Source organism: Oncorhynchus nerka, linkage group LG4, assembly GCF_034236695.1.
Source record: "Oncorhynchus nerka isolate Pitt River linkage group LG4, Oner_Uvic_2.0, whole genome shotgun sequence".
In the NCBI taxonomy this organism is placed as follows: Eukaryota; Metazoa; Chordata; class Actinopteri; order Salmoniformes; family Salmonidae; genus Oncorhynchus; species Oncorhynchus nerka.
In genome coordinates this window covers 50,334,414-50,360,311 of record NC_088399.1, presented here as the reverse complement: position 1 = coordinate 50,360,311, position 25,898 = coordinate 50,334,414, and the positions used below count along the sequence as shown (strand labels likewise).

The 25,898-nt window shown below is 46.0% G+C and overlaps 1 protein-coding gene across 2 annotated transcripts in view; it reads right to left on the bottom strand.

The window, feature by feature from the left end:
* LOC115127070 (chondroitin sulfate N-acetylgalactosaminyltransferase 1-like) overlaps positions 1 to 25,898 on the bottom strand; it is a 47,795-nt gene that overhangs the window by 13,612 nt on the left and 8,285 nt on the right. For both annotated transcript variants that reach the window (XM_029656717.2, XM_029656708.2), the window contains exons 3-5: positions 20,919 to 22,278; positions 6,594 to 6,810; positions 5,050 to 5,151 (exon numbers count right to left, since the gene is read on the bottom strand). In XM_029656717.2, coding sequence (XP_029512577.1) covers positions 5,050 to 5,151; positions 6,594 to 6,810; positions 20,919 to 21,645 — 1,046 coding nt within the window. In that variant the 5' untranslated portion in view covers positions 21,646 to 22,278. The remainder of the gene's footprint in view (positions 1 to 5,049; positions 5,152 to 6,593; positions 6,811 to 20,918; positions 22,279 to 25,898) is intronic.

Sequence of the window (25,898 nt, the reverse complement as noted above, 5' to 3'; positions counted from 1 at the left end):
GGAGGTTTCTGGGGGCGATAAAATAGCATCAAGGTATAATGTACAGACAAAGGTATGGTAGGATGTGAATACAGTGGGGGTAAACCTAGGTATTGAGTGATGAAGAGAGATATATTGTCTCTAGAAACATCATTGAAACCAGGAGATGTCATTGCATGTGTGGGTGGTGGAACTAATAGGTTGGATAAGGTATAGTGAGCAGGACTAGAGGCTCTACAGCAGTGGTCACCAAACTACGGCCCGCGGGCCGGATACGGCCCGTCAGCACATTTGGCCCGGCCCTCTGAACAATACCAGAGACGCTATCGAATTTTTTTCCTATTTGGCCTCCAGAAAAAAAATCCTAGGCCCGGCCCTGTCAAAGAGAGAACGGAATAATGGCGAAAAGGTTAGGTAAGAGAAAAATTGATTCAGAATGCAGGGTATTTAACCTGCAGTGGACAAACAATTTTTTTTTTGTTCAATGCAAAGAAAAGGCTGTTTGTCTCATCTGTCAAGAGACGGTGGCGGTATTCAAAGAATACAATCTTCGCCGACACTATGAATCCCGTCACAAAGACAAGTACGATAGCTTGCAAGGCCAAATACGAGCAGACAAACTCTCAAAGCTAAAAAGTGGACTACTATCTCAGCAGAATACATTTGTACGCCAAGCTCAGCTGAACCAGGCATCCGTTCGGGCCAGCTTTCGGGTTGCTAAACTGATAGCAAGAAGCGGTAAGCCTTTCACTGACGGAGAGTTTGTTAAGAAATGTATGGATGCTGTCGCGGAGGAGGTGTGTCCCGAGAAGAAAGATGCATTTAATGCCGTAAGTCTGTCGGCGAGTACAATCACCAGACGCGTTGAAGAAATCGGGAGTAATGTATATGCCCAGCTGCAGCAGAAGACGAAAGAATTTGACTTTTTTCATTAGCACTGGATGAGAGCACGGACGTGCAAGACACAGCGCAACTGCTCATTTTTATTCCCAGCCTTCATATCAGTTTGAGTTGGCTGAGTTACAGAACTGTGATGTTCTGAAAGACGCATTCAAGCCCAACAGTCTCATTGACTTCTATGCCGCCCTCCCAAACGACACATATCCAAACATCAAAAAACACGCAATGAAAATGTCCACAGTTTTTGGCAGCACGTATATCTGCGAGAAAACCTTTTCTCGCATGAAACTGCTGAAAACCCCGATGAGATCAAGATTGACAGATGAACATTTGCATCAGTGCTTGAGACTGGCTGTAACTAGAATGGAACCTGATATTCAACTTCTCACCAGCCAGATGCAGGCCCACAGTTCACACTGATGAACATACATAGGTAAGCTCACTTTTCTGACTTGAATGAGTCATTCTGAGCATAAACAAATATAATCATAATAAAATCTACTGGGATAAAATCCATCTTTACAACCATACTGGTAGTGAAATGTATTGTGCTGTGTAGGTGCTGTATCACTTAGTTCAGTTTCTCAACCTGCTTCTTTTGTGGTTTTCACAGGGAAGTTGATGAGAGAGAGCTGCAAACAGCGGTGTCTACAAGCCTACTGGAACCTACAAAAGGATTATAAGGAAGGAACACAAGAACTTTAAGAGACTGCTCATATGTGTCAGAGAGATTCTGCTCTGACTACTGAGCTGAACTTTTATCTGTTAAGATTGTGCATGGCACGACAGAAAGTTAATGTTCCATGGCTTTTTTTTCTATGAAGAACCCAGAGAGAGTTATTTAGTTATTATTTATTTCCTGTTTTTTTCTATGAAGAACCCAGAGAGGGTTATTTAGTTATTATTTATTTCATTAATAGTGTTATTATTTGTTTCCTGACTTTTTTTCTGTAAAGAACCTGGAAAGGGTTATTTGGTTATGTGTGGCTTTATGGAAAACAATACATTTTTTAAGCTCCCCTACGATCGTCACACTTTTTCTGTTACAAACTGACACCGGCCCCCATCAGAGAAGGGAAAAGTTATGTGGCCCTCACAGGAAAACGTTTGGGGACCCCTGCTCTACAGTGAAATAAGCCAATAAACACTAACCAGAACAGCAATGGACATTTACATTTAAGTCATTTAGCAGACGCTCTTATCCAGAGCGACTTACAAATTGGTGCATTCACCTTATGACCTCCAGTGGAACAGTAGTGCATCTAAATCTTTTCAGGGGGAGGGGGGGTGAGAGGGATTACTTTATCCTATCCTAGGTATTCCTTAAAGAGGTGGGGTTTCAGGTGTCTCCGGAAGGTGGTGATTGACTCCGCTGTCCTGGCGTCGTGAGGGAGTTTGTTCCACCATTGGGGGGCCAGAGCAGCGAACAGTTTTGACTGGGCTGAGCGGGAACTGTACTTCCTCAGTGGTAGGGAGGCGAGCAGGCCAGAGGTGGATGAACGCAGTGCCCTTGTTTGGGTGTAGGGCCTGATCAGAGCCTGGAGGTACTGAGGTGCCGTTCCCCTCACAGCTCCGTAGGCAAGCACCATGGTCTTGTAGCGGATGCGAGCTTCAACTGGAAGCCAGTGGAGGGAGCGGAGGAGCGGGGTGACGTGAGAGAACTTGGGAAGGTTGAACACCAGACGGGCTGCGGCGTTCTGGATGAGTTGTAGGGGTTTAATGGCACAGGCAGGGAGCCCAGCCAACAGCGAGTTGCAGTAATCCAGACGGGAGATGACAAGTGCCTGGATTAGGACCTGCGCCGCTTCCTGTGTGAGGCAGGGTCGTACTCTGCGGATGTTGTAGAGCATGAACCTACAGGAACGGGCCACCGCCTTGATGTTAGTTGAGAACGACAGGGTGTTGTCCAGGATCACGCCAAGGTTCTTAGCGCTCTGGGAGGAGGACACAATGGAGTTGTCAACCGTGATGGCGAGATCATGGAACGGGCAGTCCTTCCCGGGAGGAAGAGCAGCTCCGTCTTGCCGAGGTTCAGCTTGAGGTGGTGATCCGTCATCCACACGGATATGTCTGCCAGACATGCAGAGATGCGATTCGCCACCTGGTCATCAGAAGGGGGAAAGGAGAAGATTAATTGTGTGTCGTCTGCATAGCAATGATAGGAGAGACCATGTGAGGTTATGACAGAGCCAAGTGACTTGGTGTATAGCGAGAATAGGAGAGGGCCTAGAACAGAGCCCTGGGGGACACCAGTGGTGAGAGCACGTGGTGTGGAGACGGATTCTCGCCACGCCACCTGGTAGGAGCGACCTGTCAGGTAGGACGCAATCCAAGCGTGGGCCGCGCCGGAGATGCCCAACTCGGAGAGGGTGGAGAGGAGGATCTGATGGATCTGAGGCATATTGACATTAAGGAGAGGCATGCTTAGTCGAGTGATCAAAAGGGTCTGGTGAGTGGAGAGGTTGGTTGGGGGTCACGGCGATTTAGACAGCTAGCCAGGCCATCGGTAGCAAGCTAGCATAGGATGGAGGTCTGTTATTAGCCACCTCTTGCGTTCCTTAGCCACCTCTTGCGTTCCGTCAGTAGATTAGTGGGGTTCCGTGTGGTAGAGGGGATTAATCCAAATCACACAACAACAAAAATAAAAACAATAGATATAGTTATAGAGGCCCAAGAAGAAAAAATAAAAATAAATAATAATAAAAATAAATAAATAAATTGTCCGACTGTCTATTCAGATAGCAGCCGATAAGACAGCTAACGGTTAGCAGGCCGCAGATGGGTGTTCAGGTAACGTCGCGACGGAGGAGCCAGCCGGATAACTCCTTCAGGTAGATAACGTCGGCAGTCCAGTTGTGAAGGCCCGGTGGGGCTCCGCGTAGGCAGTAAAATGGGTCCGGAGAGGGGACTGCAGCCCGGGAGTGATTGATGGAACTCTTCAGCTGGCTAGCTCCGGAATAATTGATGTTTGCTCCGGAATCGACGAAAGCCGATAGTCACACGGATAGCAGCTAGCTAGCTGTGAGATCCAGGTATGAATGTCCAGAGTTAGCGGTTGAAATCCAGGGACATGGAGAGAAAAATTTGGGCCGGTATGTTCTGTTCCGAGCCGCGCTGCGCTGCGCCGTACAAAACTGGCGATAGATTTTCGAGCTAAAGGATAGCTGATGACCACAAACCGTGGTTAGCTGAATACTAACGATTTGCCAGTAAAGAAGCTAACTAGCTTCTGAACTAGCTTCTGATTAGCTTCTGGATTAGCTTCTGGCTAGCTCCTGGCTAGCTTCTGGCTAGTTTCTGGCTAGCTTCTTGGAGTTTCTGGCTAGCTTCTTGGAGGATTACAGATTTGAGGTAAATAATACTTTTTTATAAATATAAATTGGTAAGGCGGGTTGCAGGAGAGTGTTTTGAAGATGAGTTTATGGAAAATAAAAAAAATGTATGTGAAAAAAGTTGTAAATATATATATATATATATATATATATATATATATATATATACGGGACACGACAAGACGAGGACAAAAGACGTCTGAACTGCTATGCCATCTTGGAAGATAGGTTTCAACATTTTGGACACCCCTGTTTTCAATACTCTAGCACTGTACCCTTACCGAGGACCATTACAAATTAGCCAAAAACCTGGTTGCCTTTCCCAGGAAGCTGACATTTGGCCACAAGTGGATCTTCCAGCAAGACAATAACCCCAGGCACACATCAAAATCCACAAATAAATGGTTCATTGGCCACATAATTTACATTTTGTAATGTCCATCTCAGTCTCCGGATTTGAACCCCATTGAAAACCTGTGGTTTGAATTGAACAGGGCAGTTCATAAGAGCAGACAAAGGATATCAAGGATCTGGAAAGATCCTGTATGGAGGAATGGTTAAGATCCCTCCCAATGTTTTCTCCAATCTAATAAAACATTTTAGAAAAAGGCTCTGTGTCGTTTTCCACGCAAGGGGAGGGTGCTGGAGTATTGAAAACAGGGGTGTCAATAATTTTGACCCCTATCATTTTTAGATAATTCCTCTGAGCAATTTTATGAATATAAAATAATATAATTTCCCCTTTTTTTTTTACGCATACACTCAGTCATGTCTGCTCATCTGTGCATGTGCGAGCACGTGTGGGTGTGTGATTGTGTGGGTGTGTGTTTCCACCCACCTAGACGTGTTCTCCAGGGTGCTCCGGACTTCATTCATCTGGTCCTTCCCAAAATATACCACTGTGAGGTGGACACGCCCATCCTGCCGCACACACACCTCTCTGCAACACACACACACACACACACACACACACACACACACACACACACACACACACACACAAACACATTAAGACACAATGAATCAAACAGAGCAGGGGACTTACTATACACAACCCAAGTACAGAGAGGGCCATGGGGCAGGTAGCTTAGGTTGTAATCATTTGTTTTGCTTTCAGCAGACGTTCTTCGCTGCGTTTGAAGCTTTCCTGGCGCAACGGAACCGATGGAATAATCGCCAAGGTCCAAACCCTGCACATTTGCACTGAAGGTAGGCCGAGACAAAAAGTTCAAAGTGTTTGAAAGAAAACACATATTGTATCAATAGAAGAGGTCAGTTCAAAATGGGGTTACAGCGAGATCAGAGAGTACCCTCAAGGGTAGGCACATACCAGAGGAGGCTGGTGGGAGGAGCTATAGGAGGACGGGCTCATTGTAATGGCTGGAATGGAATCAATGGAACTGTATCAAACACACGGCGCTTATGGGAAACCACATTTTTGACTCCGTTCCATGGATTCCAATTCCAGCCATTACAATGAGCCCGTCCTCCTATAGCTCCTCCCAACAGCCTCCACTGGTGCATCCGGTATATGCACAGGCTACATACAGTATGTTACGTTTTTATATAAGAGTCACACAACGAGGACCTGGCACCAGACAGAAGCCTAGAGCGATCGATCTCCAGCACTAGTGCGACATTCTAGAACTCTAGCAAGCAGACATTCTGATGGAGACACGCCAAATGTATATGCTGTGCTCAGTAAATGAGTCACATGGCTTCTGAAAGACTGTCAGTTCGACCTCACATTCCTCTTCTCTCCACGTGAATGCGCACACACACACACACGCGCGCACACACATACCACTTCCCCCTCCTCCCTTAAAAAATGGATGAGACCAAAGCATTTGCTCAGCGACTCAGGGAACCTTTGTACAGCATGAACAGCACCACTTTATCACAGGTTCCCTCTGAGTCCAGGGGGCAGTTTAACGTGCTGGGTTTAAGACTGCTACTAAGCAGGATTTGCCAGAAAAAACAAACACCCTCAAAGCCTTGATAAGCAGCTGTGCAGGAGTGTAACAAATTACAGGAATGAAAAGGTCTCTAACAGACAGACATGCCGTGGCTATCAGAGTACAAACAGAACCTTCATACCTTCTATACTCCGAATCATTACTGCCGCGACAAACTAGGAATGTCAAACATGGATAACTACTGCATATTCTGTTTCTCGTTCCCTTTAACTCGGTTGTTGCCAAACATTATCGTAGTTAATACAAGTGAACATGCTTTTTAAAATGTCTTCATTAACCCTTATTTTACCGTTGTTGTTTTTTTGTGAGGTAGGTTTGCCGGAGAACACATTCTGATTTACCACAACAACCCGGGGAGAGGGGCGAAAAGGCCAATAACATGCATGAATAACTAAGTGGCTCTCACCTGAAGTTGTGCATGAAGTGTCTGAACTTGTCGGCCCTCTGGGAGAGGGGCACTATGATGTTGATGGGGACGTTAGCCGTGTCCACCCTCTCGTTCTTCACCTTCATCAGGGGCCCAAAGGGACGGAACAGAACCAGCTTCCTGAACTCACGGCTCTGGTCCCCTTTGAAGGTGAGCTCATACAGAGTGCCTTTGTCCTTCTCCGTCCGAGCGATACCTGGGGAAGGGAGAAGAGTGAGCTTACCCATACACGTACACGCACCAGGGCTGTCAAATGCGCACGCACGCACGCACGCACACACGCACACACACACACACACACTTACATACATTTACATTTAACATTTAAGAGCGACTTACAAATTGGTGCTTTCACCTTATGACATCCAGTGGAACAGCCACTTTACAATAGTGCATCTAGGTCTTTTAAGGGGGGTGAGAAGGATTACTTTATCCTATCCTAGGTATTCCTTAAAGAGGTGGGGTTTCAGGTGTCTCCGGAAGGTGGTGATTGACTCCGCTGTCCTGGCGTCGTGAGGGAGTTTGTTCCACCATTGGGGGGCCAGAGCAGCGAACAGTTTTGACTGGGCTGAGCGGAAACTGTACTTCCTCAGTGGTAGGGAGGCGAGCAGGCCAGAGGTGGATGAACGCAGTGCCCTTGTTTGGGTGTAGGGCCTGATCAGAGCCTGGAGGTACTGAGGTGCCGTTCCCCTCACAGCTCCGTAGGCAAGCACCATGGTCTTGTAGCGGATGCGAGCTTCAACTGGAAGCCAGTGGAGAGAGCGGAGGAGCGGGGTGACGTGAGAGAACTTGGGAAGGTTGAACACCAGACGGGCTGCGGCGTTCTGGATGAGTTGTAGGGGTTTAATGGCACAGGCAGGGAGCCCAGCCAACAGCGAGTTGCAGTAATCCAGACGGGAGATGACAAGTGCCTGGATTAGGACCTGCGCCGCTTCCTGTGTGAGGCAGGGTCGTACTCTGCGGATGTTGTAGAGCATGAACCTACAGGAACGGGCCACCGCCTTGATGTTATTTGAGAACGACAGGGTGTTGTCCAGGATCACGCCAAGGTTCTTAGCGCTCTGGGACGAGGACACAATGGAGTTGTCAACCGTGATGGCGAGATCATGGAACGGGCAGTCCTTCCCCGGGAGGAAGAGCAGCTCCGTCTTGCCGAGGTTCAGCTTGAGGTGATGGTCCGTCATCCACACTGATATGTCTGCCAGACATGCAGAGATGCGATTCGCCACCTGGTCGTCAGAAGGGGGAAAGGAGAAGATTAATTGTGTGTCGTCTGCATAGCAATGATAGGAGAGACCATGTGAGGTTATGACAGAGCCAAGTGACTTGGTGTATAGCGAGAATAGGAGAGGGCCTAGAACAGAGCCCTGGGGGACACCAGTGGTGAGAGCACGTGGTGAGGAGACGGATTCTCGCCACGCCACCTGGTAGGAGCGACCTGTCAGGTAGGACGCAATCCAAGCGTGGGCCGCGCCGGAGATGCCCAACTCGGAGAGGGTGGAGAGGAGGATCTGATGGTTCACAGTATCGAAGGCAGCCGATAGGTCTAGAAGGATGAGAGCAGAGGAGAGAGAGTTAGCTTTAGCAGTGCGGAGCGCCTCCGTGATACAGAGAAGAGCAGTCTCAGTTGAATGACTAGTCTTGAAACCTGACTGATTTGGATCAAGAAGGTCATTCTGAGAGAGATAGCGGGAGAGCTGGCCAAGGACGGCACGTTCAAGAGTTTTGGAGAGAAAAGAAAGAAGGGATACTGGTCTGTAGTTGTTGACATCGGAGGGATCGAGTGTAGGTTTTTTCAGAAGGGGTGCAACTCTCGCTCTCTTGAAGACGGGAGGGACGTAGCCAGCGGTCAGGGATGAGTTGATGAGCGAGGTGAGGTAAGGGAGAAGGTCACCGGAGATGGTCTGGAGAAGAGAGGAGGGGATAGGGTCAAGCGGGCAGGTTGTTGGGCGGCCGGCCGTCACAAGACGCGAGATGTCATCTGGAGAGAGAGGGGAGAAAGAGGTCAGAGCACAGGGTAGGGCAGTGTGAGCAGAACCAGCGGTGTCGTTTGACTTAGCAAACGAGGATCGGATGTCGTCGACCTTCTTTTCAAAATGGTTGACGAAGTCATCTGCAGAGAGGGAGGAGGGGGGAGGGGGAGGAGGATTCAAGAGGGAGGAGAAGGTGGCAAAGAGCTTCCTAGGGTTAGAGGCAGATGCTTGGAATTTAGAGTGGTAGAAAGTGGCTTTAGCAGCAGAGACAGAGGAGGAAAATGTAGAGAGGAGGGAGTGAAAGGATGCCAGGTCCGCAGGGAGGCGAGTTTTCCTCCATTTCCGCTCGGCTGCCCGGAGCCCTGTTCTGTGAGCTCGCAATGAGTCGTCGAGCCACGGAGCGGGAGGGGAGGACCGAGCCGGCCTGGAGGATAGGGGACATAGAGAGTCAAAGGATGCAGAAAGGGAGGAGAGGAGGGTTGAGGAGGCAGAATCAGGAGATAGGTTGGAGAAGGTTTGAGCAGAGGGAAGAGATGATAGGATGGAAGAGGAGAGAGTAGCGGGGGGAGAGAGAGCGAAGGTTGGGACGGCGCGATACCATCCGAGTAGGGGCAGTGTGGGAAGTGTTGGATGAGAGCGAGAGGGAAAAGGATACAAGGTAGTGGTCGGAGACTTGGAGGGAGTTGCAATGAGGTTAGTGGAGGAACAGCATCTAGTAAAGATGAGGTCGAGCGTATTGCCTGCCTTGTGAGTAGGGGGAGGTGAGAGGGTGAGGTCAAAAGAGGAGAGGAGTGGAAAGAAGGAGGCAGAGAGGAATGAGTCAAAGGTAGACGTGGGGAGGTTAAAGTCGCCCAGAACTGTGAGAGGTGAGCCGTCCTCAGGAAAGGAGCTTATCAAGGCATCAAGCTCATTGATGAACTCTCCGAGGGAACCTGGAGGGCGATAAATGATAAGGATGTTAAGCTTGAAAGGGCTGGTAACTGTGACAGCATGGAATTCAAAGGAGGCGATAGACAGATGGGTAAGGGGAGAAAGAGAGAATGACCACTTGGGAGAGATGAGGATCCCGGTGCCACCACCCCGCTGACCAGAAGCTCTCGGGGTGTGCGAGAGCACGTGGGCGGACGAAGAGAGAGCAGTAGGAGTAGCGGTGTTGTCTGTGGTGATCCATGTTTCCGTCAGAGCCAAGAAGTCGAGGGACTAGAGGGAGGCATAGGCTGAGATGAACTCTGCCTTGTTGGCCGCAGATCGGCAGTTCCAGAGGCTACCGGAGACCTGGAACTCCACGTGGGTCGTGCGCGCTGGGACCACCAGATTAGGGTGGCCGCGGCCATGCGGTGTGGAGCGTTTGTATGGTCTGTGCAGAGAGGAGAGAACAGGGATAGACAGACACATAGTTGACAGGCTAGAGAAGAGGCTACGCTAATGCAGAGGAGATTGGAATGACAAGTGGACTACCCGTCTCGAATGTTCAGAAAGTTAAGCTTACGTAGCAAGAATCTAATTGACTAAAATGATTAAAATGATACAGTACTGCTGAGGTAGGCTAGCTGCGTTGTTGACACTACCCTAATCAAGTCGTTCCGTTGAGTGTGAAGTTTCTACAATGCTGCTTTTCGGGGGCTAGCTGGCTAGCTAGCAGTGTTGGTTACGTTACGAAAGGGCATTTAAGTCATTTAGCACACACAGCTGAACTGCAGTTCAGTTTATTTCATTATTTGGTGTTATAATGTTGATGGCTATCCAGTAGTGCATTGTGGATAATCTGCCTGGGTTTTGTCAACTGGTGAATATTTTCTCCACTTTGCTGCCTGAATCTGAAGGTTTTTTTAAAAGAGAAGGATAGTCCTTGGCTGTGTGGCCATGGGAGAGAGAGACAGACCCAGAGAGACAGGGATAGACAGACAGGGCATTTCAAGCTCAGGGAGAGAGAGAGAGAGATACAGGACAGGGAGAGAGGGACAGACAGGGCATTTAAGTGAGAGAGAGAGAGAGAGAGTGCAACAGACCGGGCATTTCAGACCTTGGGAGAGAGTGACAGACAGGGTATTTCAGGCCCAGGGAGAGGGTGACAGACAGGGTATTTCAGGCCCAGGGAGAGAGTGACAGACAGGGTATTTCAGGCCCAGGGAGAGAGTGACAGACAGGGTATTTCAGGCCCAGGGAGAGAGAAAGGGTATTTCAGGCCCAGGGAGAGAGAAAGGGCATTTTAAGCCCAGGGAGAGAGACAAAAGGCATTTCAAGCCCAGGGAGAGAGAGAAAGGGCATTTTAAGCCCAGGGAGAGAGAGAAAGGGCATTTTAAGCCCAGGGAGAGAGAGAAAGGGCATTTTAAGCCCAGGGAGAGAGAGAAAGGGCATTTTAAGCCCAGTGAGAGAGGGCGAAGGCATTTTAAGCCCAGGGAGAGAGAGAAAGGACATTTTAAGCCCAGGGAGAGAGAAAGGGCATTTTAAGCCCAGGGAGAGAGAGAAAGGGCATTTTAAGCCCAGGGAGAGAGGGCGAAGGCATTTTAAGCCCAGGGAGAGAGAGAAAAGGGCATTTTAAACCCAGGGAGAGAGAGAAAGGGCATTTTAAGCCCAGGGAGAGAGAGAAAGGGCATTTTAAGCCCAGGGAGAGAGAGAAAATGCATTTCAAGCCCAGGGAGAGAGGGAGAAGGCATTTTAAGCCCAGGGAGAGAGAGAAAGGGCATTTTAAGCCCAGGGAGAGAGAGAAAGGACATTTTAAGCCCAGGGAGAGAGAAAGGGCATTTTAAGCCCAGGGAGAGAGAGAAAGGGCATTTTAAGCCCAGGGAGAGAGAGAAAGGGCATTTTAAGCCCAGGGAGAGAGAGAAAGGGCATTTTAAGCCCAGGGAGAGAGAGAAAGACAAACAGGGCAATTCAGGCCCACGGAATGAGAAAGGGACAGACAGGCAGGCAGGCATACCGGCAGACAGACAGAGACACACAGAGAGAGAGAGAAATAGTACCTGACCACTGTGACTGACCCAAAATTAAGGAAATCCTTGACTATGTACAGCAGCCGAAGGCAGACCTGGCTCTCAGGAGAAGACAGGCTATGTGCACACTGCCCACAAAATGAGGTGGAAACTGAGCTGCACTTCTTAACCTCCTGCCAAATGTTTGACCATATTAGAGACACATATTTCCTCAGATTACACAGACCCACAAAGAATTCGAAAACAAATCCAATTTCGATAAGCTCCCATATCTATTGGGTGAAGTACCACAGTGTTTCATCACAGCAGCACGATTTGTGACCTATTGCCACAAGAAAAGGGCAACCAGTGAAGAACAAACACTATTGTAAATACGACCTATATTTTTGTTTATTTATTTTCCCATTTGTACTTTAACTATTTGCATATCCTTAAAACACTACTGTTAGGTTCTAAATAACAGGGTAAAATGTGAAGGACAACTATGAAAAGCTGTTTTTTAAACCCGCCTCCTATGCTGAGTCTCCTCCTTACACATCTGGACAGCCAATACATCTCGGTTGCTAGGCAGGACGTTAGTGATGCATGTTCTTTCTCACTTCATCTGACCTGACCTCGGCCCAAATTCCTCACTCCTCCCCCAACTGACGGCTGTCCTCTTGACTTGTACCAGACTGCGGCCCTTCTCCTTTCCATAGGATACCTGATGTCTAACAATAACATGTTCTGCATTCTCCACTCTCCCTCCCTTCAACATTTCAAGTTTAGAAGTCAGAACCCATCAGTACATAGACATAATATCACATTTGAAATGTCTTTATTCTTTTGGAACTTTTGTGAGTGTAATGTTAAATTTGTATAGTGTATTTCACTTTTGTTTAGTATCTATTTCACTTGCTTTGGTAATGTAAACATGTTTCCCATGCCAATAAAGCCCCTTAAACTGACATTGAAATTGAATTGAGAGTGAGCATGATGGGGGGGGTCGAGAGAGAGACAGAAACTGAAACTGACAGAGAGAGAGAGAGAGAGAGAGACAGGGCATTATGACAGGGCATTTTATGCCCAGAGAGAGATGGCCAGAAAGGGCATTTCAGGCCAATGTAAAGATCCCCGGCCTCTCCTCTCTGCTCCTAGGTGGACTTGGCTGGGGCCCTGGGCCATCTGCCACTATGACAGCTGAAGGAGACTGGTCATGCATAGAGATCCTACTTACACTGGATTTACAACGCCTCACAGTAGTTAATACCCAGACATATCACTCAACAACAATACAGTTTACTCAGTCCCCCCTTCACAGCTGTGCACTGTCAGTCAAAACCTCTTGTTTCAAAGATGACATGACTGGACTGAACAAAAACACAGCAAGAGTGTGAGGTTCGTCATCATGAAAGCAAATTCTGTCCCGATTTTTTTTTTTGAATTTCTCTACAGAAAATGTATGTACTTTACTCCCATTTCAAAACATTCTACTTTCGATTACTCCAAGAATAAAAACGGGATATTTTAAGTCACGCAACAATGCAGCAGAATCTAGCACAGTATCAAAATCCTCATACTGTATTCTCCCGATAGAAAACACAGGAAGCTGCTAAAGCCGAGCGGGAATAGCTTGTGATCCCCAGTCCGATAGTGGCAAGACTAACTTCCTGTGATAAGAGCCATCTTCTCTTAACTCTGGGGACAGGGTGGGCTGTGGCTCCTCAGCCCAGACTCCATGTACCACATAAACATGTTTTTCACATTCACACAGCATACAGGATAGGATATTCATTTGATCACCCTGTTGCAGGATAACTTTACTGCAAAAAATGTATCAACCCCTATGAAAATGTCCATTAACTGTAATCCACAGGCAGCCCAATTCTGATATTTTTTTCCACTCATTTTGACCAATCACATCAGCTCTTTTAGGGGCGGCAGGTAGCCTATTGGGTAGCGCGTAAGGGCCAGTAAGCGAAAGGTTGCTGGATCAAATCTCTGAGATGTCATTCTGCCCCTGAACAAGGCAGTTGACCCACTGTTCCCCAGTAGGCAATCATTGTAAATAAGAATTTGTTCTTAACTGACTTGCCTAGTTACATTAAAAAAAACTATTTTCACATCAGATCTTTTTCAGAGCTGATTTGATTGGTCTAAAGACCAATTAGTGAACAAAAGATTAGAATTGGGCTGCCTCTCTAATAGCAGCCATAATCATTCACATTTCCTCTTGCTGCATGATTATTTTCCTGCTGTAGCAAACTGGCTCAAATTAAGATCCTACACCTGTACCACTCCATTTCCACCCAAACCCTCTCTTTTGCTTTCATTCTTTTTTCTTCTAGTTTGTCTCTCCCTCTCGTTTCCTTCGCTCTCTCTCCCCTTCTACTCTGTCCCTCTTATTCCTTGTTGTCCCGTTGCGCCACTCTCATACTTTCTGTGCGACAGCTGAGCAAACCCACCCAGGGCAGCTCCTGAAAAACACCATTCAGTACAGCCAATGGGTGGTGTTCAGTATTTGTGTTCAGTCGCGGCTCGCTAACTGAGAATTGGCAGGGGTCTTAATGCTCCCTTTGTAATCGTCAGCATCTCAACAAGCTTCAAGTTGTCTGGATGAATGAAAAGGTACTTGTCCACTGGTACAACTCATTTAAAAGGACGGGCAAGGAGAACTTCATTGCTAATATAAAGACAGTTCATTAAGTAGCCTACACGGCCGTTTTCATTTTTGTTGTTGAACAATGGTTGTTGTTTGCTACTTGCTACACAGCCACGTCCAACTACAGAGTACTCTTTGGATTACCCAGGAACAAATTGGCTATCTACAGGGTCAAAAAAAAAACACATTTAAAGAGTTTATTTCCAAAAAGCTATATCTACCAATGTTTCACGTGTATTTTCCCCAGAAATCATTGCTTACGGATACCTTCATGTGTGTCAAATATTGCTGTTCTCAGATTTGTAAATCATAGATTTTAGGTGTGTATTAAAAATGTGATTTTTTTTTTTCAAAACGCTAGATATCCATCGTTGAGCTGGATTAGAATGTTCGTATACTCTACGTATATTCGACTGTGATCTGTGGTTGTCTCCACCACCTATCTTAAGATGAATGCACTAACTGTAAGTCACTCTGGATAAGAGAATCTGCTAAATGACGGAAATGTCAAATATCAACGTTTTACATACAGATCTCATATTACTGTATTGAGTCATTTTATTTTTAAAATATTGATGTTACAAATGTATCATTTTTCTACATTGTAGAATAATAGTGAAATCAATTTTTATTGGTCACATACACATGGTTAGCAGATGTTTAATGTACGTGTAGTGAAATGCTTGTGCTTCTAGTTCCGACCATGCAGTAATATATAACAAGTAATATAACAAATTACAACAAATTCACAATGACTACCTTATACACACAAATGTAAAGGGATGAATAAGAATATGCACATATAAATATATGGATGAGCGATGGCCGTGCGGCATAGGCAAGTTGCAGTAGATGGTATGGAACAGTACATACAGTTGAAGTCGGAAGTTTACATACACCTTAGCCAAATACATTTAAACTCAGTGTTTCACAATTCCTGACATTTAATCCTAGTACAAATTCCCTGTCTTCGGTCAGTTAGGATCACCACTTTATTTTAAGTATGTGAAATGTCATAAAAAAGGCAGAGAATTATTTATTTCAGCTTGTATTTCTTTCATCACATTCCCAGTGGGTATGAAGTTTGCATACACTCAATTAGTATTTGGTAGCATTGCCTTTAAATAGTTTATCTTGGGTCAAACATTTTGGGTAGCCTTCCACAAAATTCCCACAATAAGTTGGGTGAATTTGGCCCATTCCTCCTAACAGAGCTGGTGTAACTGAGTCAGGTTTGTAGGCCTCCTTGCATGTACATGCTTTTTCAGTTCTGCCCACAAATGTTCTATGGGATTGAGGTCAGGGCTTTGTGATGGCCAGTCCAATACCTTGACTTTGTTGTCCTTAAGCCATTTTGCCACAACTTTGGAAGTATGCTTGGGGTCATTGTCCATTTGGAAGACCCATTTGCGACCAAGCTTTAACTTACTGACTGATGTCTTGAGATGTTGCTTTAATATATGCACATAATTTGTCTCCTCATGATGCCATCTATTTTGTTAAGTGCACCAGTCCCTCCTGCAGCTAAGCACCTCCACAACATGATGCTGCCACCTCCGTGCTTCACAGTTGGGATGGTGTTCTTCGGCTTGCAAGCATCCCCCTTTTTCCTCCAAACATAACGATAGTCATTATGGCCAAACAGTTACATTTTTTTTCATCAGACCAGAGGACATTTCTCCAAAGAGTACGATCTTTGTCCCGATGTGCAGTTTTTTATGGCGGCTTTGGAGCAGTGGCATCTTCCTTGCTGAGCGGCCGTTCAGGTTGTGTCGATATAGGACTAGTTTTTACTGTGGATATAGATACTTTTGTACCTGTGTCCTCCAGCATCTTCACAAGGTCCTTAGCTCTTGTTCTGGGATTAATTTGCACTTTTCGCACCAAAGTACATTCATCTCTAGGAGACAGAACGCGTCTCCTTCCTGAGTGGTATGACGGCTGCGTGGTCCCATGGTGTATATACTTGCATACTATTGTTTGTACAGATGAACGTGGTATCTTCAAGCATTTGGAAATCGCTCCCAAGGATGAACCAGACTTGTGGAGGTCTACAATTTATTTTCTGAGGTCTTTGCTGATTCCTTTTGATTTTCCCATGATGTCAAGCAAAGACGCACTGAGTTTGAAGGTAGGCCTTGAAATACATCCACAGGTACATCTCCAATTGACTCACATGATATCGATTAGCCTATCAGAAGTTTCTAAAGTCATTACACCCTTTTCTGGAATTTTCCAAGCTGTTTAAATGCACAGTCAACTTAGTGTATGTAAACTTCTGACCCACTGGAATTGTGATATAGTGAATTATAAATGAAATAATCTGTCTGTAAACAATTGTTGGAAAAATGACTTGTGTCATGCAACAAAGTAGATTTGCCAAAACTATAGTTTGTTAACAAGAAATTTGTGGAGTCGTTGAAAAACGAGTATTAATGACTCCAACCTAAGTGTATGTAAACTTCCCACTTTAACTGTACATATGAGATGAGTAATGTAGGATATGTAAACATTTGTCAGAGTCAGGAGAGCGCAGGAGAGTCAAACGGAGTGTAAGTGGAGTCTTTTAATAAATGTCAACTTAACATGCTCCAAACACTAATATATACATACATAAATAAACATGGGTACGAGGACCCGTCGCGCACCTATACAAACATAAAACAACACTGATATAAAACAATCTCTGACAAACACATGAGGGGAAACAGAGGGTTAAATACACAACAGGTAATGAATGGGATTGAAACCAGGTGTGTGGGAAGACCAGACAAAACCAATGGAAAATGAAAAATGGATCAATGATGGCTAGAAGACCGGTGACATCGACCGCCGAGCACCGCCCGAACAAGATGAGGCAACGACTTCAGTAGAAGTCGTGACAACATTATTAAAGTGCCGTTATTTAAAGTGTCTAGTGATACCTTTATTACAGTAAGTCCATTTATTAAAGTGGCCAGATATTTGAGTCTGTATGTTGACAGCCACTTTATGTTAGTGATGGCTGTTTAACAGTCTGCTGGCCTTTGAGATAGAAGCTGCTTTTCAGTCTCTCGGTCCCAGCTTTGATGCACCTGTACTGACCTCGCCTTCTGGATGATAGTGGGGTTAACAGGCAGTGGCTCGGGTGGTTGTTGTCCTTGATGATCTTTTTGGCCTTCCTGTGTCATCGGGTGCTGTAGGTGTTCTGGAGGGCAGGTAGTTTTCCCCCTGTGATGCGTTGTGCAGACCGCACTACCCTCTGGTAGTGTACCAGCTGTGTACCAGCCGTTGAGGGCGGTGCAGTTGCTGTATAAGGCGGTGATACAGCCCGACAGGATGCTCTCGATTGTGCATCTGTAAAAGTTTGTGAATGTTTTAGGTGACAAGCCAAATTTCTTCAGCCTCCTGAGGTTGAAGAGGCGCTGTTATGCCTTCTTCACCACACTGTCTGTATGGGTGGATCATTTCAGTTTGTCCGTGATGTGTACGCCGAGGAACTTTCCACCTTCTCCACTACTGTCCCGTCTATGTGGATGGGGGAGGGGGTGTCTCCCTCTGCCGTGTCCTGAAGTTCACGATCATCTCCTTTGTTTTATTGACGTTGAGTGAGAGGTTATTTTCCTGACACCACACTCCGAAGGCCCTTCCTGTAGGCCGTCTCATCGTTGTTGGTAATCAAGCCTACCACTGTAGTGTCATCTGCAAACTTGATGATTGAGTTGGAAGTGTGCATGGCCTCGCAGACACGGTGAACAGGGAGTACAGGAGAGGGCTGAGAATGCACCCTTGTGGGGCCCCAGTGTTAAGAATCAGCGGGGAGATGTTGTTTCCTACCTTCACCACCTGGGGGCGGCCCGTCAGAAAGTCCAGGACCCAGTTGCACAGGACGGGGTCGAGACCCAGGGTCTCGAGCTTAATGACGAGTTTGGAGGGTACTATGGTGTTAAATGCTGAGTAGTAGTCAATGAACAGCATTCTTACATAGGTAAGAATGGGTTAGGGCAGTGTGCAGTGTGGTTGCGATTGCGTCGTCTGTGGACCTATTGGGGCGGTAAGCAAATTGAAGTGGGTCTAGGCTATCAGGTAGGATGGAGGTGATATGATCCTTGACAAGTCTCTCAAAGCACTTCATGATGACAGAAATGAGTGCAACGGGGTTATAGTCATTTAGTTCAGTTACCATAGCTTTCTTGTGAACAGGAACAATGGTGGCCATCTTGAAGCATGTGGTAAGAACAGACTGGGATAGGGATTGAATGTGTCCATAAACACACCGGCCAGCTGGTCTGCGCATGATCTGAGGACGCGGCTAGGATTGCCGTCTGGGCCGGCAGCCTTGCGAGGGTTAACATGTTTAAATGTTTTACTCAAGTCAGTCACGGAGAAGGAGAGCCCACAGGTTTTGGTAGCGGGCTGTGTCAATGGCACTGTATTGTCCTCAAAGCGAGCAAAGAAGTTGTTTAGCTTGTCTGGGAGCAAGATGTCAATGTCCACGACGGGGCTAGTGTTCTTTTTGTAATCTGTGATTGACTGTAGACCCTGACACATACGTCTCGTGTTTGAGCGGTTTGATTCCCAATGGAATAACACATTAGGAATCATGTAGTAACCAAAAAATATATTTTAGATTTTAGATTCTTCAAAGTTGCCACCCTTTGCCTTGATGACAGCTTTGCACACTCTTGGCATTTTCTCAACCAGCTTCACCTGGAATGCTTTACCAACAGTCTTGAAGGAGTTCCACATATGCTGGTCACTTGTTGGCTGCTTATCCTTCACTCTGTGGACCAACTCATCCCAAACCATTTCAATTGGGTTGAGGTCAAGGTGATTGTGGCTAAATCAGATTGTCATCTGATTTAGCACTCCATCACTCTCCTTCTTGGTCAAATAGACCTTACACAGCCTGGAGGTGTGTTGGGTCATTGTCATGTTGAAAAACAAATGATAGTGGGACTAGTGCAAACCAGATGGGATGGCGTATCGCTGTAAAATGCTGTGGTAGCCATGCTGGTTAAGTGTGCCTTGAAGTCTAAATAAATCACTGACAGTGTCACCAGCAAAGCACCCCCACACCATCACACCTCCTCCTCCATGCTTCACGGTGGGAACTACACATGTGGAGATCACCCATTCACCTACTCTGCGTCTCACAAAGACATGGTGGATGGAACCAAAAATCTGAAATTTGGACTCGTCAGACCAAAGGACAGATTTCCACCGGTCTAATGTCCATTGCTTGTGTTTCTTGGCCCAAGCAAGTCTCTTCTTATTGGTGTCTTTTAATAGTGGTTTCTTTGCAGCAATTAGACTATGAAGGCCTGGTTCACGCAGTCTCCTCTGAACAGTAGATGTTGAGATGTGTCTGTTATTTGAACTGTGTGAAGTATTTATTTGGGCTGCAATTCCTGACATGCAGTTAACTCTAATGAACTCTTCAGCAGATGTAACTCTGGTTCTTTCCTGTGGCGGTCCTCATGAGAGCCAGTTTCCTCATTGAGCTTGATGGTTTTTGCAACTGCACTTGAAGAAAGTTCTTGCTTATTTGAGCTGTTCTTGCCATAATATGAACTTGGTATTTTACCAAATAGGGCTATCTTCTGTATACCACCCTGTCACAACACAACTGATTGGCTAAAACGGATTAAGAAGGAAAGAAATTCCACAAATGAACTTTTAACCAGGCACACTTGTTAATTGAAAATAATTCCAGGTGAATAACTCATGAAGCTGGTTGAAAGAATGTGAAGAGTGTGCAAAGCTGTCATCATGGCAAAGGGTGGCTACTTTGAAGAATCTAAAATACATTTTGATTTGTTTAACACCTTTTTGGTAACTACAATGATTCCACATGTGTTATTTCATAGTTTTGATGTCTTCACTATTATTCTATATCGCCTTTTGGAAAGAAACTCTTAATTCCTTATGAGTATGTTTAAGAGCCGATACCTGAACAAGTACTTCAAGGGAGAGATAGAGGTACATAAACAATTATGTGTTTTCAGTATATTTTTGGTATGTTGACACACACAGACAGACACAGATAGGCAGGCACACACACACACACACACACACTTTCCCTCTCCCAGGTACACGTAGGAATTAGTCAGACATGGCCCCAGTAAAGATGTTGACCTTTCAGAGGAAGCGGCCCCTCTCTCTGAGCTTGTAGAGATGCTACAAACTGAATGGAAAGCAGCTGCACTCATTTCCTACTCCACATCATGCTAGACTAGCTGGATATCCTGGCTGTGGCTCTTCAGCACCTCTATTATGGCTATCACACAGCAAAGCAAGACAACAACAAAAAAAAACAAGAAGGAACACACGAACATGTTCGTTTACGGATGTGGTTTACTGGAGAAAATACAGAAACAATCGTTAGATTTTCTTAGTTGGAAATGGGGATGTGCTGATTATTTATTTGTTCGGGCTGGAGTTCAATTTGGTGAATTAGTTGTTTTTACTCCATACCATTTTTATTCAAACCATGTCAGTATTCCAACTGCCACTCCACAATGTAGCTATTGTAAGCTATCATAGAGTAGTGTGGAGCAGAACCTTGTATATATGCCATACACATGAGGCTATTGAGAGGAGGATGGCTCATAATAATGGCTGGAACGGAGCAAATGGAATGACACCAATTTGATACCATTCCACTCATTCTGCTCCAGCCATTACCACGAGCCCGTCCTCACCAATTATACATACACAGTCTGTATATCATTATGGCTGTATACATATGGCTCCGGTATGGAGCTTAGTGACTCACCTTCTATGAAGTCTGATGGGGAGTAGACCTTGGTGGTCCGGCCCTTGTCTGTTCCGTCTCGGGGTGTGTTGAGGCTCCGCAGGGCTGTCTCCAGCGCTTCACTCAGCTCATCCCTCCGGTCCTTCCTCACGGGCTTCTCCTCAGGGTGCCTGGTCAGGCCCATCTCCAGCTGGTACACCCTCTGCAGGGTGAAGCTCTCAAAGGGCACCACGGCGTACTCATTGGGTAGTCTGGTCCCCTGGTGGACCTCCGCCCGGCCCAGCTGACTGCGGAGGAACTCCTGGAGGTCCGTGTGGCTCCTGTCAGCCCCAGGCCCCTGGCCCCCCTCCCCGAGGGCACCTCCTCCTGGGGACTGTCCGCCCTGGCCTCTCCCAGCCGCCCGTTCCATTGTGTCTTGAACTCCTTTGAGCTGCTCACTACGCTCCTGCAGTGCTTCTTTTAACTGGGCGATCTGCTTCTTCAGACTCGCCATGTGTAGCTTGTGCTGCTCCTCGCGCTCCGCTAGCATGGCCTGGTAGTCCTCCCGCCCCGGGGGTCCGCTCTGACCCGCCCCTATGCCCCCTGCTGCCCCTACCCCCAGCCCGGGGCGTGGCAGGGCGTGGCTCACCAGGTTGTCCTCGGAGTGGGGGCTGCAGGTCATGACGTAGAGGAGGGACAGAGAGCAGCACACTAGGACCAATAGCACGCCCACACGGGACACCCAGGCCAGCAGACCCCTCCGCAGCATCCCGCTATCACCCAGAGGATCCAGGGATACACACACACACCTTACCCTCCAGCAGTCTCACCGCCCACTAAAATATGATTGTCTTTGTGATTGATATTAATGTCTGACTAACCAAAGAAGATCCGCCTGAATGATCATTTGGGCCATTATAAGGGACATCTCAACATTGCTCATACCATTGTCTGGATTCCTCATCCTTATGTTTGCGGTCAAGGGTGAGGCCCATTGGTCACGTCTCCTTCTCCTTCCCCACTGGCTGGGACCCAGTAAGGATTGACGAGGTCCAGAACCTGGCTATTTCTATTTCCGATCCGGTCATTGGTAACAGACGCCATTCACCAGTGACTCATATCACATATGGTCTCACTACTTTCTCTGTGCACCCTGCTCTTTCCTTCCTGTCTGATGCTGCTGTTGCATTACAGGCCACTGAGAGAATGTCTGTCTGGGATTCGTTGTTTATTCCACTGGACTCATGTTGAGGGGTGATGACACATGACTAGTCTTCCTGGACCTGATTGAGTAAACTGCATAGAGTGAGAACACAAACCACATCCCTTAAAAGAAAGTGAATGAACATTTTTGGTTGTTCGCAGTTTCTTCATGGTGTATATATCTTCCATGAGTTGCCTTCTGGAGAGAGAGAGAGAGAGAGAGAGAGATAGCAGGAGAGAGAGAGAGATAGCAGGAGAGAGAGAGAGATAGCAGGAGAGAGAGAGTGAGAGAGAGTTAAAACTCAGTTGGTATGAAAGCGCCGTTAAGGTTCCTGAGTATATGATGTCATCACTGTCATTAACATCCCATAGTCATCAGAATCAATTTCTTCAAATCTCCTTCATCTAGACATATGCCTTGTTATATACGATTGCTTGGCTCTCTGAAAATGAAGAGCTTCCCTTTGTGGTAAAAGCTCTCGATATGCTGCAGTATAACACTGTGACGTTGTATTTTCAGAGATACATTTTTCAAAATCATAAACCTGGGAGGGCTAGAGGTCTGCATGAGGTCTAATGTCTATTGCATGAGGATGTGGGGAAGGAAAACAGTTTCAATATCTAACTCAAGATTACAAAACATGCCACTCAATTTGAAATGTTCATATACTTTGATGTGAACTGAAAGCATGGGTTTCTACCTAGCGACACAGCCAAGCCAATGCCAAGCATCTTGCAATCCCTCTAACAATGTTGCCAGTGATGACAGTGTGGCACTATGTGGGCTGTTCTAAAAGCATTAGGGACTGTAGATGTATGTGGACACTTTTGCCTGCCTGTCCTCTCACTGTGGAACAACTGGATCAGTAGAAGACAAGCACAAGCACAAAACAAGCAAGAAAACGGGCCATTTACACACCCACACAAACGCTCTCTCTTTATCTCGGTCTCTCTGTCTTTCTCTCTCGTCCACAAGAACATTTCCGTAATCACATGAAGGAAGACTGTATGGACAGAGATAGAAAAAGACTGCTTGCATGTTAGGCCTATGTTTCCGAGCCTGTGGTGCACGTCTTGTGCAGGTTTATTTATGTGTGCTGTGCAAAATGGAAGCGCGGATTCACGTGTGTTTGTGAGTGTAGTTAATGTGTAGTTAGTGTGTCTGTACGCGTATCTCCCTGTTGACTCACCACACAATGATCTATTTTATACTGTACCAGTCAAAGGTTGACACACCTACTCATTCAAGGGTTTTTCTTTATTTGACTATTTTCTACATTGTAGAATAATAGTGAAGACTTCAAAGCTATGAAATAACATATATGGAATCATGTAGTAACCAAAAAAAAGTGTTAAAAGAAATCGAAATATATTTTTAGATTATTCATAGTAGCCACCTTTTGCCTTGATGAGATCTTTGCACAATCTTGGCATTCTCTCAACCAGCTTCACATATGCTGAGCACTTGTTGGCTGCGGTCCAACTCATCCCAAACCATCTCAATTGGGTTGAGGTCGGGTGATTGTGGAGGCTAGGGCATCTGATGCACTCCATCACTCTCCTTCTTGGTCAAACAGCCCTTACACAGCCTGGAGGTGTGTTGGGTTATTGTCATGTTGAAAAACAAATGATAGTGGGACTAAGTGCAAACCAGATGGGATGGCAGAATGCTGTAGTAGCCATGCTGGTTAAGTGTGCCTTGAATTCTAAATAAATCACAGACAGTGTCACCAGCAAAGCAACCCCACACCATCACACCTCCTCCTCCATGCTTCACGGTGGGAACCACACATGCGGAGATCACCCGTTCACCTACTCTGCGTCTCACAAAGACACGATGGTTCATGCAAAATCTCAAATCTGGACTCATCAGATCAAAGGACAGATTTCCACCGGTCTAATGTCCATTGCTTGTGTTTTTTGGCCCAAACAAGTCTCTTCTTCTTATTGGTGTCCTTTGGTAGTGGTTTCTTTGCAGCCATTCGACCATGAAGGCTTGATTCACGCAGTCTCCTCTGAACAGTTGATGTGGAGATGTGTCTGTTACTTGAACTGTTACTTGAAAAAATTGGGTCTGCAATCTGGAGGTGCAGTTAATGAACGTATCCTCTACAGCAGAGGTAACTCTGGGTTTTCCTTTCCTGTGGTGGTCCTCGTGAGAGCCAAATAAAATATATTTTGTTTAACACTTTTTTGGTTAGTACATGATTCCATATCTGTTATTTCATAGTTTTGATGTCTTCACTATCATTCTACAATGTAGAAAATAGTCCAAATAAAGAAAAACCCTTGAATGAGTAGGTGGGCCCAAACTTTTGACCGGTAGTGTAGGCTCAATGCAGCCTACTACTAATGAAAAGACCAGTTATGTCAGAATAGTGGGCTGTATAGGTCCTGTGCTCTGTGCCTGGGCTGCTGGGTCAAACCAGTCGCTGATGCGTACATAAGCATTTACGAAATGAATGCATTATGTAGGGATTATGAATGTGTTACGGATGTAGACACCATTGAGAAAAAAGTTCCCAGATGACTTTGGCCTTCCTGCAACAGCACCACGACTACTTTCGAACTCAAGAATCTAAAGTGGCTTCCTCCTCTTGTCTCCTCTCCTTCATCGTTGCTGGTCTGAGGTTGACTGCGTAAGTGAACACAATGTGGGGGAGCCTGAATGATAGGAATGAACTTTCACCTGCCTGGCTACGTTATAAACTGCAAAGGAGACGAGAGGATGTGACGTTAAGACTATTGAGATGTAGCCTACTCTATGAGTCTATATAGCCTGTAATTACCAGGCATCCTTCTAGCAGCAGAGATTCCCACCCCACAGAGCCAGGGACTGGGTGTTGGGAGGAGAGACTGAATGAATGGTGACTCACAGCCAAACCGCTGACTCTCACTGACTCTCAATGGATAGATCCACTGGTTGTCATTTAACTCCCCAAGGGAATGGACTGGGCTGTCATACCACAATATATAACCTCTAAATCATATTACGGGATGACGTGCTAAATTATGATTTATTATTCAATTACAGCATCCTTATACTGATTCTATCGACATTTAGCACAATGTAACCCTCGTGTGAAACTTGAATAAGATCAGTACGAAAAAGTAACATCTAAAGAACGCCTAACATCTACATCTACTTCTGGGACCTCGGGTAATTTGTCAACTGAGCTAACCTATAAGTCGTGACTTAATTTCCAACTGAAGTAAAACAAACTGCCATTGTACTGCAGTCAGGAAATGATGTGCCTTTTTTTCCCTCCTCATTTTGGCACGTCTCATCTCAGCAGTGGTCACTGTCCAATCAGAGAGAAGTAACTGTGGTGAGACAGTTTACATGAGTTTACTCACCTCTGATTTGTGCTGCTGTGCATAAATAGTTACGTACCACAGTGGGTTCTGTCTTACAGTTGCTGCTGTTACGTCTGCTCATGTTTCTGACTTTCTTCCTGTATATTTTCATGACTATAAGAGTGATTGGTTTGTTCCTTTGGAGCAGTAAAGCCAGATTCAGAATCTTTAATTACACAGTGGCTAAATCCGAGTCATTATATGATCATTACGCAAACAGTGTTTATAAATATTTATAAACGCTTGTATACAAATGTAGAAGATGCAGAAGTGCGGTGACCGGAAATAACATTTCCTGATCTGACTGAGCTATGATAAATGGTGTATTTTTCCTCTCGGGGGGACTTGCAATCACTCTGAGAGACAGAAACAGATAGCGAGACAGACAGACAGACAGAGGAAAAACTGATTGATAGAGAGCGAGCGAGGGAGGGAAAAGAGGGAACGACAGAAAAGAGAGCG